Raw genomic sequence first — 12,500 nt, forward strand, 5'->3', positions numbered from 1 at the left:
CTCTGCATGAAGTATATACCAGAATCCATTGCGCCAACGAGTTTTACTCCGAAATCAGCTCCAGTCTTCCTCGTATCTGACTAACGCCTGACTGTTTTACAAAGTAAGATGGCGGACATAAAATGCACTACTGATGTTTTTAGCGAGCCTTTCGAAGGTTGGAAGATTGGCGATGATGATTTTGGCAAGTTCCTTTTCGAAACGATACCACATACTCAAGGTTGACGATGGAAAAGCTTAGTATGCATCGACTCGTATCACTATCTTGCGGTTCAATCACCTCAGTTCATCTTGATGCTCTTAGAAGCAATGGAATTAAAACAGGTACGGGAATTACTTAAAGACGCTGTCGAATGGCATGCTTTGCGCCTGTTTGTATATGTTTTTATTCTGCTTGATGTAACCACTTGGCAGAAAATAAGGGACAATTTGTGTCCTTTCGTACAACTATGTACAAACGCACGAAAGAGAAGTTGGCTTTGGAGAATAGAAATGCATATTTACAATAAATAAAGCAAGGCGCGGCTCTAACACTAATCAAAGATAATCGGGTTTCCTTTTATGCCATGAGACCGTGAATAGGGCTTTCCACCCACAGTCATGTGTCATTATCTTAGATGCAATAGTGTACTAGTTAAGCTGCAAGGTTTTATGTTTATCGCTTTTGTTTCAGTGGCTGATTTTCTCTCCTGTGATGTTGAGAGACTAGCTCAGAAACTTTTAGTTCCTGCAAGAGTAAGCTAAAAATATTACACTCACTGTAGTGTCCCAGTGTAGTGCTTTAGTACAAATTTTTTTTAATTTACACATTTGACACAGTTCATTCTCATTTTGTTTGTTTAACCTCAAAGATGGACTTCTGTTCTGATGCTGTCTTTTATATTTTTTCTTCATTACTTAGGATTTGTCTTCCATTCAAAAGACTGTTATTGCCCAGCTAGCAGCATTTCCTCTGAATGGAAGTGATTATTACAAAGAATTTATATCAAGGTTTTGCATTCTTTCAACAGGTAAAATCTAAGGTACCGTTATACATGTACATTTTTTTATGAACAATAAATAATGCAGTTCGCAAAGGGGAGTTATTCATTCATTGTTGACAAGAAACTGTTAGTTTTTGTCAAATGCACTTTGTACTTGTTGTATAACATTATGGGAGTAGGTTTTTTTTCCAGTAAATATTTAGATCCTAATTGTTTGCTTGTTTTTTCTTACATTATCTAGGTTGTGAAAAGTAAGTGCACTTTTTGTGGTGTTGACTGTCACTGGTATTGATACATGCAGACAAGCATCGGTGACATAAGGATGATAGATCCATTGAGTACTTTGTACCTTTTTGTCCTTGTTATACCAGCACTAATTCTAAAAAAAATGTTTTACTATGCCTAGTGCAGGGACAGCTTGATCTTAGCCTTTTATTTCACCTAACTTGCTATGCACATTAAAAACTCTTTTTGTGGTCATTGTCTCTCTTTTGTAGTTTAGATGAGCTCTTGGATGGTGGTCTATACACAGGGGATGTAACTGAAATTGTTGGAGCAGCAGGTGCTGGGAAATCTCAGGTGAATCAAATGATTGTCTCAAACAGCTTCTAAGAAGGAACTTCACTTTTACAGTCAAGCCCAATACTCCTCTCTTCCCGGGACTTAATTTCTACCAGTTTAGCTGAGTGTCAACTAGCATAATCCCTCATCCTTCCCACCAATTTTTGTGTAAGTAATAATAATAATTATTATTATGCAGCTTGTACCTAGAGAGATCAATGTAGTGCAGTAATTGGGAAGAAATTGGAGCCTTTGTAATTGCATGGGCACATTTGATAGACATCCCAAGTATTTTCAGATGAAGATGATAAACGGTAGACCCTGCCTCACACCCCTTCCTAGAATTGAAGTTGTGTGGGATAATAAATCATTTCACCCCTAAACTGCATGGCCCCCATTGATGCTGGAATAAACTTAAAATAATTGTTTTGGGTCAGACAGAGTAAAATCTTTGAGTTTCACTCTTATACGCACATGTGGGAGGTATAAAACTGACACACATCCCCCTAGTTTTTTAGTTGGATGTACATGTAGCATATTGCGTCAGAGTAAAATTATTTGCAACTGTGAATTGGTTATAAGGGAACATACATACATACATACATACATACATGTACTTTTAAATGGATTTTGCTAGAGAACCCACTTTCTAAGAGGGAGGAGTGTACTTAAGAAATGGTAAGCGTGCAGCGTGCAACTATCGAGTTATGGACGCACGCGGGAGGTTGCTAAGCACAAGAGAAGCGTAAGAGTCTAGCTTCTTGAGTGCTTAGCAAACCTCCCAAGTGCGTCCATAACTCGATAGTTGCACGCTGCACTCTTACCATTTCTTTTATAACATAATCGTGAACACCACTCCTGCGTGTTTTGCTTGTATTTGCATAAATCAAGTTTGGTCAACAGACGATGTCAACACAACTTTGCTTTTTTAAGACAACTTTGAATTAACAAGACAAAATGATGAACAAACAGTTTTCCCAGTCAAAACTTTTATTGGAATCAACAATAATTTGCTCTTAGGAGAGAAAACATTTCGATTTTCTTGCGAGCGTCGACACAAACACGCTGTCTTTGCACATGCTTGGCTTCTGTTGAAAGCGATCAAGCTATCGCAAACAGCACGAATTTTTCCAATCCAAAAAAAACGACGTTACACTATTTCAACTCAAATGGCCGATGAACTAAATCTCAAGAAGAAAATCGACATTCAAAAACACCATTTACCTTCCTGTAGCATCTTCCCTGGTCTCATAAAATCCATTTCAATTCCGCGATTCGGCTTGAATATTTAAGCAGAGTTTAGATTGTGTTTTGGAAATCAAAAGCAGTACAAACACGAAACGCTCTTTCGTCGCTTTAAGACCTTCAATTCTCCTTTTCCGCTGCTCATGGGCAAATAGAAATGATCAATTGGCCAATCAGAATGCGCGTTTTATCCAAGTTATGTTATAAAGTCAAGTAGTCCTCGGTGGTGTAGTCTGGGCTCGTTCTTGAAGGAAACATCCGTCACTTCTTTATTGATTGTAAAGGGAATAACAAGCAGAGCAGCGAAAATCCCCTAAACAGTAGTGTTAGTAATCTTGAAAAGTCATTTTGAAAGGGAGTCAGATTGCTGTAAGATATGGAAACAACAAGGAGGCATACATGTGTATCTTACAGTATGGCAGGAGTAAACATTAGGCTAGTAAGATTATTATTAATTATAATAGATACTGTATCATTTTGACAAGCAAATTAATTGACATGTGCAGAGAAAGATGCCTTTAATACAAGGTACAAGAGGTACAAGCGGGTTATGGTGTAGGAAATGGTGTAAATAGCACACATACTATCTGGATTATTAATTAATGTACAGTGGTGATACTTTTTCTCTAATTTTTTCTAATGCTTTTCCAGATTTGTATGAACATTTCGTTGTTCACAGCCCTGGAAGCAAAAAAGCATTTGGTTTACATAGACACTGGAGGTTCTTTCTGCGGGGCAAGGCTTAAGGAGATGTTAACAGAGTGCAAGAGTTGTGATGATGATCAGGTTTGTGGCCATGGTTCAATATTAAAAGTTCATTAATTTTGCTCAACAATAAAAATCAATAATTCATATAGGTATATTAATTTTTATAATTGTTAATTTGCTGATCCATTATTTACAGAAAATACATGTAGCAGTCATGAGTTTGTTTAATGTTGTTGAAAGTGGAAAAATTGATTTCATATTTCCTTTACTTGTCAAAAAAATCTTATGTTGAATGAAATGAAAGATGTTTGAGCACTTCATTAACCCATGGACTCCTGGAGGTTCCCCAGTGACAAGTAAAATCGTCTGGCGTTAGTCACAGTCAAAGGCTTAAAATGCATACATGTTTGCATCTAGAATAAGAAAAAAATACAATGTAATGTAACTTAAAGGGGCTAGGTCACGCAAGTTTAGGCAATTTCAGCATTGATTGATTTGTCATAGAATTAACTAAAATATCAAAATAACTGTTCAAAACTATAGAAGAACTCTAACAAAACACAGGGAAGCCAAGAAGGGACATGGATGGACAAAACTGGAGAGGATTGAAGTGGATTGAATTTGGTTAAATTTGAAAAACGTCGGCCCACCTTTTTTCAAATTTGTATCAATCTTTATCAAAATGTCATTTACAAAGCTGGAAAATCATTCTCAGTTGTTATGTGGCCGTGATTTTGCAATTGAAAGACTCTTGCTCTGCCAATTTGACGTTTAGAGCTCATAATTAACAAAATGAAACAAAATTACCTAAAATAGCGTGACCTAGCCCCTTTAAAGTTTTTTACAATCAAATTGCAGACCTCATGGTGTTGGGTCATGATTGGAACTGTATACTGATTACTTGGTAATAATGTAATGTCTTTATATACATACTGTATGCCTCACATATCACACACAGTCTCATGGTGGCTTACTGTTCTCTAGTTCACAATTTTCCTGAGACTACCGAGGGTCTCCAGGCTCGTACTCTTCACAAACAGTGTTGGTTAACAGGAAGGGTATTGAGATGGGGCCTACGGTTTATAGTCCCTACCCTATGTGAGAAGAGTGGAAAGTCTAACCATTAAGTATGCAGATGATTTTATAAAGGAAGCAATTTCTCCTCAGTTACTTTTTAAGACCCCAAACCAGCGATTTCCTACACGAAAGTCTGATGCTCAACCAACTGAGCCAGTGGTTGCTGGTAAAAGGCCTCTGCATGGCTTAGGTTTTGATTTCAAAATTTGCACAATTCCCACTCATCTTTTATCATATTGATGGGAGGCAAGCAAAATGATGTCATGGGAATTGAAGTGATTGGCAAATTAAGGATGGAGTAGTGATCTGTGAGTCCGTTACAGTGGATCCTAACTGCTACCTATTATCCACTTCCCTTCTTAGGAAATTGACAAACATGTACTGTCCAGAATATCAGTTGTTCAAGCCTTTGACATATTCTCAATGATTGAAGCTCTAGAGAGTGTGAGACAAAGTCTGTCAAATGAGGTAAGAAAAAAGTACCCTGCACCTCGAGCTCTAGCCATGGCATAATGGAAAAAAAAAGTGTGCTCAAGTTGATGATGTCCGCTTCAGTCACCTATAGCTGTAGTGCCTCCACTAGCAATGCCAAAATCCAATGGCCTAAAGGCAATGCAAAAGCTGAATAGGCAAGCCTAGACAGCGACCTAAGTATTATCCTCAGCTCCCGACTCAGAGGGATTCCGGGAACCAGCTTAGCCTTTTTAGTAGTGTGGTATACGAAACATGTCTCGAGAAATTTGGTGCAGTAGAGTCAACGAAAGGGAGACTAGAAGTAGTGAAGAGACCAAACAGAACGCAGGTGAGCAAGGGCCAACTGTGGGCAAACCAGAGAACCCCAAAGCATGAGAAAGCTGGACTACAAACCCTGCTGGACGACATAAAGAAACAGATACGAGTCCTGTCTCGTGCTGAGAACCAACGAAAGCGACGGAAACAAAAGCGGAAGACCAGGGATGCTTTCTACAAAAACCCATACGCCTTTGCTAAATCACTTTTCACTGAAAGTAAGAGCGGTGTTTTGGATGTGCCTCAGGAGGAGCTGGAGGATCATTTGAAAAAGACCTACTCCGATTCCTGTCGAAATGTGCTGCTGCCTCACATGCACGGCATTACGAGGCCAGCCCCACCAGGTGTAGCCTTTGATATGTCCAACCTCAAAGTGAAAGAGGTTTGTGAGTTTGTGCGGAAAGCCCGTACCAAGAGTGCTCTTGTCATGAATGGCTTACCCTACAAGCTGTGTAAGAACTGTCCGATCGTGCTTGGTGAGCTCACGGTCCTCCTGCAACGGACCTGGAAAGAGGACCTGATACCTCAAGACTGGTGCCTCGCAGATGGCATCCAAATCCCTAAAGAGAAGAACTCAGTTGGCATTGGCAACTTTCGCCCGATTTCGTTGTGTGGGAAACACAAGAAAGGCGTCCACACTTTCACAATTTCACGATTCACAGATTTTTCTTCTCCCGATCAAAACACACCGCTCACAAAGACCACACTACTAAAAAAAGCCGAAACCCTACACCTCAAAAAACCTATTAAAAAAGCTATTGTTGTCTGGTTGAGATAAACAACCCTCATTACTATAATCAATCAACGATCACTATCAATTAATGCTTTGTGCAGTTTCCGACAGCTGCTTAACATAAAGGGCAAGATTTTCTTTAGCGTCATCGCTCGTGCCATGACAAACTTCCCCATGGACAATGGGTTTATTGATACCTCTGTACAGAAAGCCGGTATCCCAGGGTTCCCTGGATAGATGGAGCATGCTCAAATGATCTGGAACTCCGTCCGGAGGGCCAAGCAAGATAAGAGAGAACTGCAGGTGGTTTGGCTTGACCTCGCTAATGCCTACGGATCAGTCCCCCATGACCTGGGCCCGGTTGTTCGAAAGCCGATTAACTTAATCCAGGATTAGCGTAAATTTTTGTTCTTGTTTTCAGCTTTTTGGTGAAAATTTATTTTGCTTAATTTTGTTTTTTTGTGATTGATTCCTTCTAATGTAAAGTTTTGCCGAATATCAGCGTTGAACAGCACTTGGGATCAGAGAAATAAACTCCTTGGTTAATTTTTAATCTGGGATTAGCGTTAATCGGCTTTTGAACAACCGGGCCCTGATCTATTGTTCCCTCAACTTCTTCTACATCCCAGGAAAGATCAAGGTGCTCCTGCAAAAGTACGTCGACTCAGCTTTCATGTACTTTACTACCCAGCGCTACACTACCAACTGGCAAACAATGGAGGTTGGCATCATGATGGGCTGCGTCATCTCTCCACTCTTGTTCATCATGTGCATGGAGATGCTGCTACGTGGAGCCAAAGATGCAATCAAGGGGGAGGCATAGTGCTACCTCCACTGAAAGCGTTTATGGACGATGTTACAACCCTTGCTGAATCCAGAAGTGGGAAAGAGCTCCTCCTCCAGCGTCTGAATGAGCTTTTCGAATGGTGCCATATGAAAGCCAAGCCCAAGAAATGCCGCAGTCTTTCCATTGTGCACGGACAAGTCAAAGAAATTCACTTCTCTATTGGTGGCGACCAGATTCCAACGATAAAAGAGCAGCCTGAGTCTTGGCCGTTGGTATACCATCCCACTTACTAACCGTCACCGCGGTACTGAAATTGACAAGACTGTAAAGGAAGGTTTAATAGCCATCAATGAGACAGATCTCTCCAGAAAGCTGAAGGCGTGGATCTTCCAACATGGCCTCCTTCCTCGCCTACATTGGCCGCTACAGATCTACGAGGTAACACTCACTTGCGTTGAAGCAATCCAGCGGCACATCAACAAATGTCTCAGAAAATGGCTAGGTGTCCCTCCCACCTTTACAACTATCGGGCTGTACAGTTGCTCTGCAAAGGTACACCTACCACTTTCTTTCGTTTTGGATGAATTTAAGGCTGGCAAGGTGTGTCTCCACATGATGCTCGAGGATTCGCCTGACCAAGTGATCCGCGAGGTACGACCCGAGGTGAAATTTGGCCAGAAATGAAGTGCTGAACAAGCAGTGGCTGAAGCGGAAGCTAGCCTTCGAACTAAGGATATCGTAGGTGTGGTGCAAGGTAGTAGATCTGGCCTGGGTAATAACGCACATTGCTGGTTCTCTGCGCAGGGACCTAAAGGGCGCTGTGAGATGGTTATCGAGGAGGCACGCACCATCGATGAAGAAAGGAGATCAGCTACAGCGGCTGGGTTTGCTAAACGGTGTGCTTGGTCGAGCTGGGAAGAGGCAGAACAGAGAAAACTCAGCTGGCCCACCCTTGCTCAGATGGAGCCATTGAGGATCAGCTTCCTACTGAGGTCCACGTATGACCTCCTTTCTACACCCACAAACCTCAAACAATGGGGCATTATTGATGATGACATTTGCCGTGCTTGTAACCAAGCATGTACTAACGGCTTGCAATAAATCACTTCAGAAGTATACCTGGAGGCACGACAAAGTGTTGCAGGTTATAGCCAAAGCCACACAGGCCTAATGCGCCAGCCTCAATAAAACACCAGTTAAGGAGATAACAAATCAAGGCTTTAAGTTCCACAGGAAAGGTGAATAGCCCCAACCAGCCACCGTGAAGAGAACAAAACAGTCGGGACTACTTAAGGACGTTCGCGCCCATTGCTACTGCGTATTTTTTGCGCATGTCACGCACACTTCATGCATCCCAGACCACGAAGGTAAACACGATGCTAAAGGCGCAAACATTTCCCACAAGAATGGAACTTGAACAGCCCCAACTAGCCGCCGTGAAGAGAACAAAACAGTCGGGACTAGTTGTGGCGTCATGAAATAGCTGTGGACCCAAGTCTTCTCGGAAGTGTCACGCAATGACATGACAGTGGGAATAGACAATCTCTTTGAGAACTTCGCAGCAATTTTACTCTCTTGAATGCTCGGTGACCCCCATTTGTCTTTCCGTAGATCACTTCCTTTCCTGATTTTGTCCATTTTAACAAAAAAAAAAAAATCTGTACGTGAGAAGTTAGAAATATTTTGCCTTTTATGCTCTCGTGCTATGGCAGCTTTCTTTCTTAGACTAATATGTATCGTTTTTCAAGGTCTATTTCACCACAGAAAAAAGACATCAGCTGCAAAAGTTGATTTAGTTATATTAGTTATGTTGAATTGAGTTTGTTTACCTGATCTAAATTTACCTAATGTAGCTTTTTTATTGCTGACAGTTGTAAGCTAAGATCGTCCTAAAATAACGCAAGCTTTTAAGGGCCTGTTTATATGGTCTCGGGTACCTGAGACAATCCTCCCTCCGAGTTACGCTTGGCGAGATATTTTCCAATCACTTGTTTAAAAATTCTATCGACATGAGGTGGCCGAGACAAGTCAGGTGGGCGAGACAACTCGGGGAGGCGAGTTGTCTCACTTCAGCAGGTAGGGTAACCCTGGCAGACGAGACAACTTTTTCGCTGGGCAAGATATTTTTCCACTCATTTGTTTAAAAATTCTATCAACATGAGGTGGGCGAGACAAGTCGGCTGGGCGAGACAACTCGGGGAGGCGAGTTGTCTCACATCGGCAGGTAGGGTAACCCTTGCAGGCGAGACAACTTTTTTGCATGTAAACAGTTTGGCTCATAAAAATCAAAGAAGCAACAATTTGGGAGCTTATACATGTTTTTAGCATTTACTTTCGAAAGAAAGTTTTTTCCCGCCAAAATTCTCACCGCTGTCAACGGAAACTCTCGATTCATAAATAGTATTTTATTTAAACTACATATTACTGCTGCGTTAAGATGGTTAGTCCATTTGATGAATGTGAAAACGCAACTATACTTAACAAAAACGAACTAGAAAGAAAGAAAAAGGCAAATGATGATACGCATTTTTTGAAGATGTGTCTTAAAATATATGCATAATTAAGTAGGGTCAACTTTGTCACGGTCACGCAATTCTCATATAGACGCTCGGTAAAGTTGTCTCGGGAAGGAGGGATGTCTTGGGTAACCGAGACCATATAAACAAGCCCTAAAAGTGCACCTCATGATCTCGAAAACAAGCACGGTGACCCCCCATTTTTGTTTGCCTTTTTGGCAAAAGTAGATCATTACCCAGACATCATAATCTGGTCTGACTACCGTAAATGCATGCACCTGTTTGAACTAACTGTGCCTTAGGAAGGAAATGAGTTTCCTAATGAACGCAAGAGAACCCGTTACGAGCCCCTCGGTGCTAACTGTGAAGACTGTGGCTGGGCCCACAGCGTTATACCCATTGAAGGTGGATGTCGCGGTTTCATTGCAAGATCAACCAGGTCCTTCCTGTCAAACATTGGAGTCACAACGAAAACTCTCCGAGCAGCAATCAAGACTCTTCAAGAAGAAGCAGAGGCAGCATCCGACTGGATCTGGCAGTCATCACGCAGGGCCTAAGCCTGCGTTGGTCACATTAATATCTTGTAAAACTGCTTCCAGCAAAGATCTCTGTTATCTGCTGCCTGGACACTCCTTGAGCATATACGACACGCTCGCTGCCTGACCAGGCATCACCCAGTGGCATCTGCCGCTGGCGGCCCCAGGAACTGCAGTCCTGTTGCTAGCCGCCGAAACTACCATAGTTCCTGGTCAACGGCTGACAAGGGTGATGCCTAGAAGTTGGCAGTTAAGCCTCTGTAGGAATTCCTCTGATGGATGGCACCAATATCTTGTCAGAGCTACTGCACATACATGTACATACTTCCTGTGAGTAATCAGCTAATAAGATTAACAGTTGGGCCTGGAAGTAGCTGAGATTACAATGCCTGGCAGGAATGGAAAACAGGACACAACTAAAACAGTCATACAACATAAAATTAATGATGAATCTTAAACTCAATTGGGCCATGTCCAGTACTTACAGATGTACCTAACAGCAGCAGCCAAGCAGTCCTCAGCAAAGTTCTGAATTATAAAGGATGCAGCTCAGGTAGACAGGCACCTTTGGCAGGTGCTGTATGGTTTGTGTATAAGCTCACCAATCAGCTAGAATGTAACTATTAGCTGGGCATAGAGAGTTATGACGGAGAACAACCAGAGGACCTGGCCAGGAACCCCCGACTGAGGTTGAGATCAACTGAAACTCAGGCCATGTATGATCGTAGAAGTGGGAGGTGCTGATATATGGTGATCAGCAACGTATTAGAGTAAATTAAAGTAGACTAGTACATGTAAAATAGAGCTGCACTTTATGAATGACAAATACAGCTGTAGCTAGATTTTACCCAATTGAGACAGGTACTGTATGAACCCCCTAACACTTGATTACCAGTAATGATGGTGTTTTTTTCTCTAGGGTGAAGATGGCAACATTCCACATCTTAAATTGATAATTGTTGATTGTTTAGCTGCTGTTGTATCTCCTATTCTTGGTGGCCAACAAATTCATGGTAATACCTCATTTCCATCAGTGTGACTGATACAATGTAGGTTTCAGGTACATACTATTCAAAATAAATATTTGGGTAGGTTTTAGACCATGTGGGTTTCCAAAACTACAAACAGATGTATTTACATTTCTGCCGTGGCATGTGAAACCCATTCAATTCTCTGTCAAAATGACTTGTGGTTGTTATCAAGAGCACTGATCTAGATCAATGACATGCAAGTCCTCAGTGGCAGTGACCAGTCCTATACAGCATTCTCCAACAACTACCCTGCCGTGAGCTTGAAGTGATACAATACTACAGTACAAGTCAGTCAGTTTGCTAATTGTGCACCTCGTTTGCTATCTCCCTCCCACCTTAGGTCATTCGTTGATGGTCAAGCTTTCACGGATTTTGAAATCTTTGGCTTTTGAACATTCAGTTGCAGTTGTGGTGCGTTTTTGACATGTTGCCCTGCCTTCTTTGAGTCTTTTATTGCTGAAAAGCTCAAATTCATTTTCTTCTTTCGATTTTCTGAAGGCACATTGCATTGTCTGAACTTTTTTAGATAACCAACAATGTGGTCACCGATTCCTCCAAGTTGTCTTCATTTTCTGTCAAACCTGCCCTTGGCCCAACCTGGGCTCATGTTCCAAACACGAGATTGTTTATACAAAAACAGATTGGGACTTCAGAAAGCAAAAGAATTGCCACTGTCACAAAGTCTACCAGACAGGTAATGTTTTCATTTCCAACCCTAGGTTTTCGTAGTCTTCTTTGAAGTGGCTGGAATTGTTCTGGACAGGGAGTTTATCATGTATCTTCATGGATGGGGAATGTGTCTTCTAAATGTATGTTACTTCATGGTGGCTACTGTCTGGGGGGGGGGGGGGAATGGGGGGAGGCTCCCATGGCCAAGTGAGGTAGGTGTGTGATGTTGTGGAGGATTTCAAGCAGTAACCTCCACTGGAAAAGTGCGTCAAAATTATTACACTTGAGTTTTCTTTTTCAACTGAAAGCAATTTAATGTTGACATATTTCCATGTCATACAACATGTGTAATCAAAAGTTTTAGATATTTTTAATCAGTACGATTGAGATAAATAATCATCGTTTCAATTACCTAAATAGAGACCGTGAAAATCGAAATATTTCTAGGAAATCGCAAACCAAGGATTGGGTTGAGGCCAAATATTGGTATCAACGGACTTTTTATATCGGTACTCTGGTATTTCAAGCTTGAAGATTGTCGGTTGCGTGTAGAAATGAATGAATCAAGTGCATTTGTAAATATTGTGGTGTTAAGAAACCATTTAGTGGCAATGGTAGGACCTGAACCCAGACGGGAAGTACCACTAGGCCTTATTATTATTATTATTATTATTATTATTATTATTATTATTATTATTATTATTATTATTTATTTCTTATTTGAGTTTTTTACTTCACAGAAAGTACAAGTTTCCTGTACGTTTTACATTGACCATGGTGGCGTACGCAGTCAAAGATGACAAAATATTGCAATGGAACAAAACGAAAAATTGTGACTTGCTTGCAGACGAAGTATGAACTTTTG

The 12,500-nt window shown here is 41.2% G+C and overlaps 2 protein-coding genes across 3 annotated transcripts in view; one reads left to right on the top strand and one right to left on the bottom strand.

Annotated features, from left to right (window-relative positions):
- LOC138046918 (pyruvate dehydrogenase protein X component-like) overlaps nucleotides 1–12,500 on the bottom strand; it is a 60,334-nt gene that overhangs the window by 20,174 nt on the left and 27,660 nt on the right. The gene's annotated exons all lie outside the window — the stretch shown is intronic.
- LOC138046920 (DNA repair protein RAD51 homolog 4-like) overlaps nucleotides 96–12,500 on the top strand; it is a 12,765-nt gene continuing 360 nt past the window's right edge. Inside the window, exons 1-11 of the mRNA XM_068893546.1 lie at nucleotides 96–324; nucleotides 674–735; nucleotides 902–1,010; nucleotides 1,225–1,234; nucleotides 1,481–1,562; nucleotides 3,441–3,575; nucleotides 4,938–5,042; nucleotides 10,855–10,948; nucleotides 11,307–11,377; nucleotides 11,493–11,660; nucleotides 12,376–12,500. The exon at nucleotides 12,376–12,500 is cut by the window's right edge and continues 360 nt beyond it. Of these exons, the coding sequence (XP_068749647.1) occupies nucleotides 228–324; nucleotides 674–735; nucleotides 902–1,010; nucleotides 1,225–1,234; nucleotides 1,481–1,562; nucleotides 3,441–3,575; nucleotides 4,938–5,042; nucleotides 10,855–10,948; nucleotides 11,307–11,377; nucleotides 11,493–11,660; nucleotides 12,376–12,435 (993 nt within the window). The 5' untranslated portion in view covers nucleotides 96–227 and the 3' untranslated portion in view covers nucleotides 12,436–12,500. The remainder of the gene's footprint in view (nucleotides 325–673; nucleotides 736–901; nucleotides 1,011–1,224; nucleotides 1,235–1,480; nucleotides 1,563–3,440; nucleotides 3,576–4,937; nucleotides 5,043–10,854; nucleotides 10,949–11,306; nucleotides 11,378–11,492; nucleotides 11,661–12,375) is intronic.

Source organism: Montipora capricornis, chromosome 4 (assembly GCF_036669925.1).
Source record: "Montipora capricornis isolate CH-2021 chromosome 4, ASM3666992v2, whole genome shotgun sequence".
Taxonomy (NCBI): domain Eukaryota; kingdom Metazoa; phylum Cnidaria; class Anthozoa; order Scleractinia; family Acroporidae; genus Montipora; species Montipora capricornis.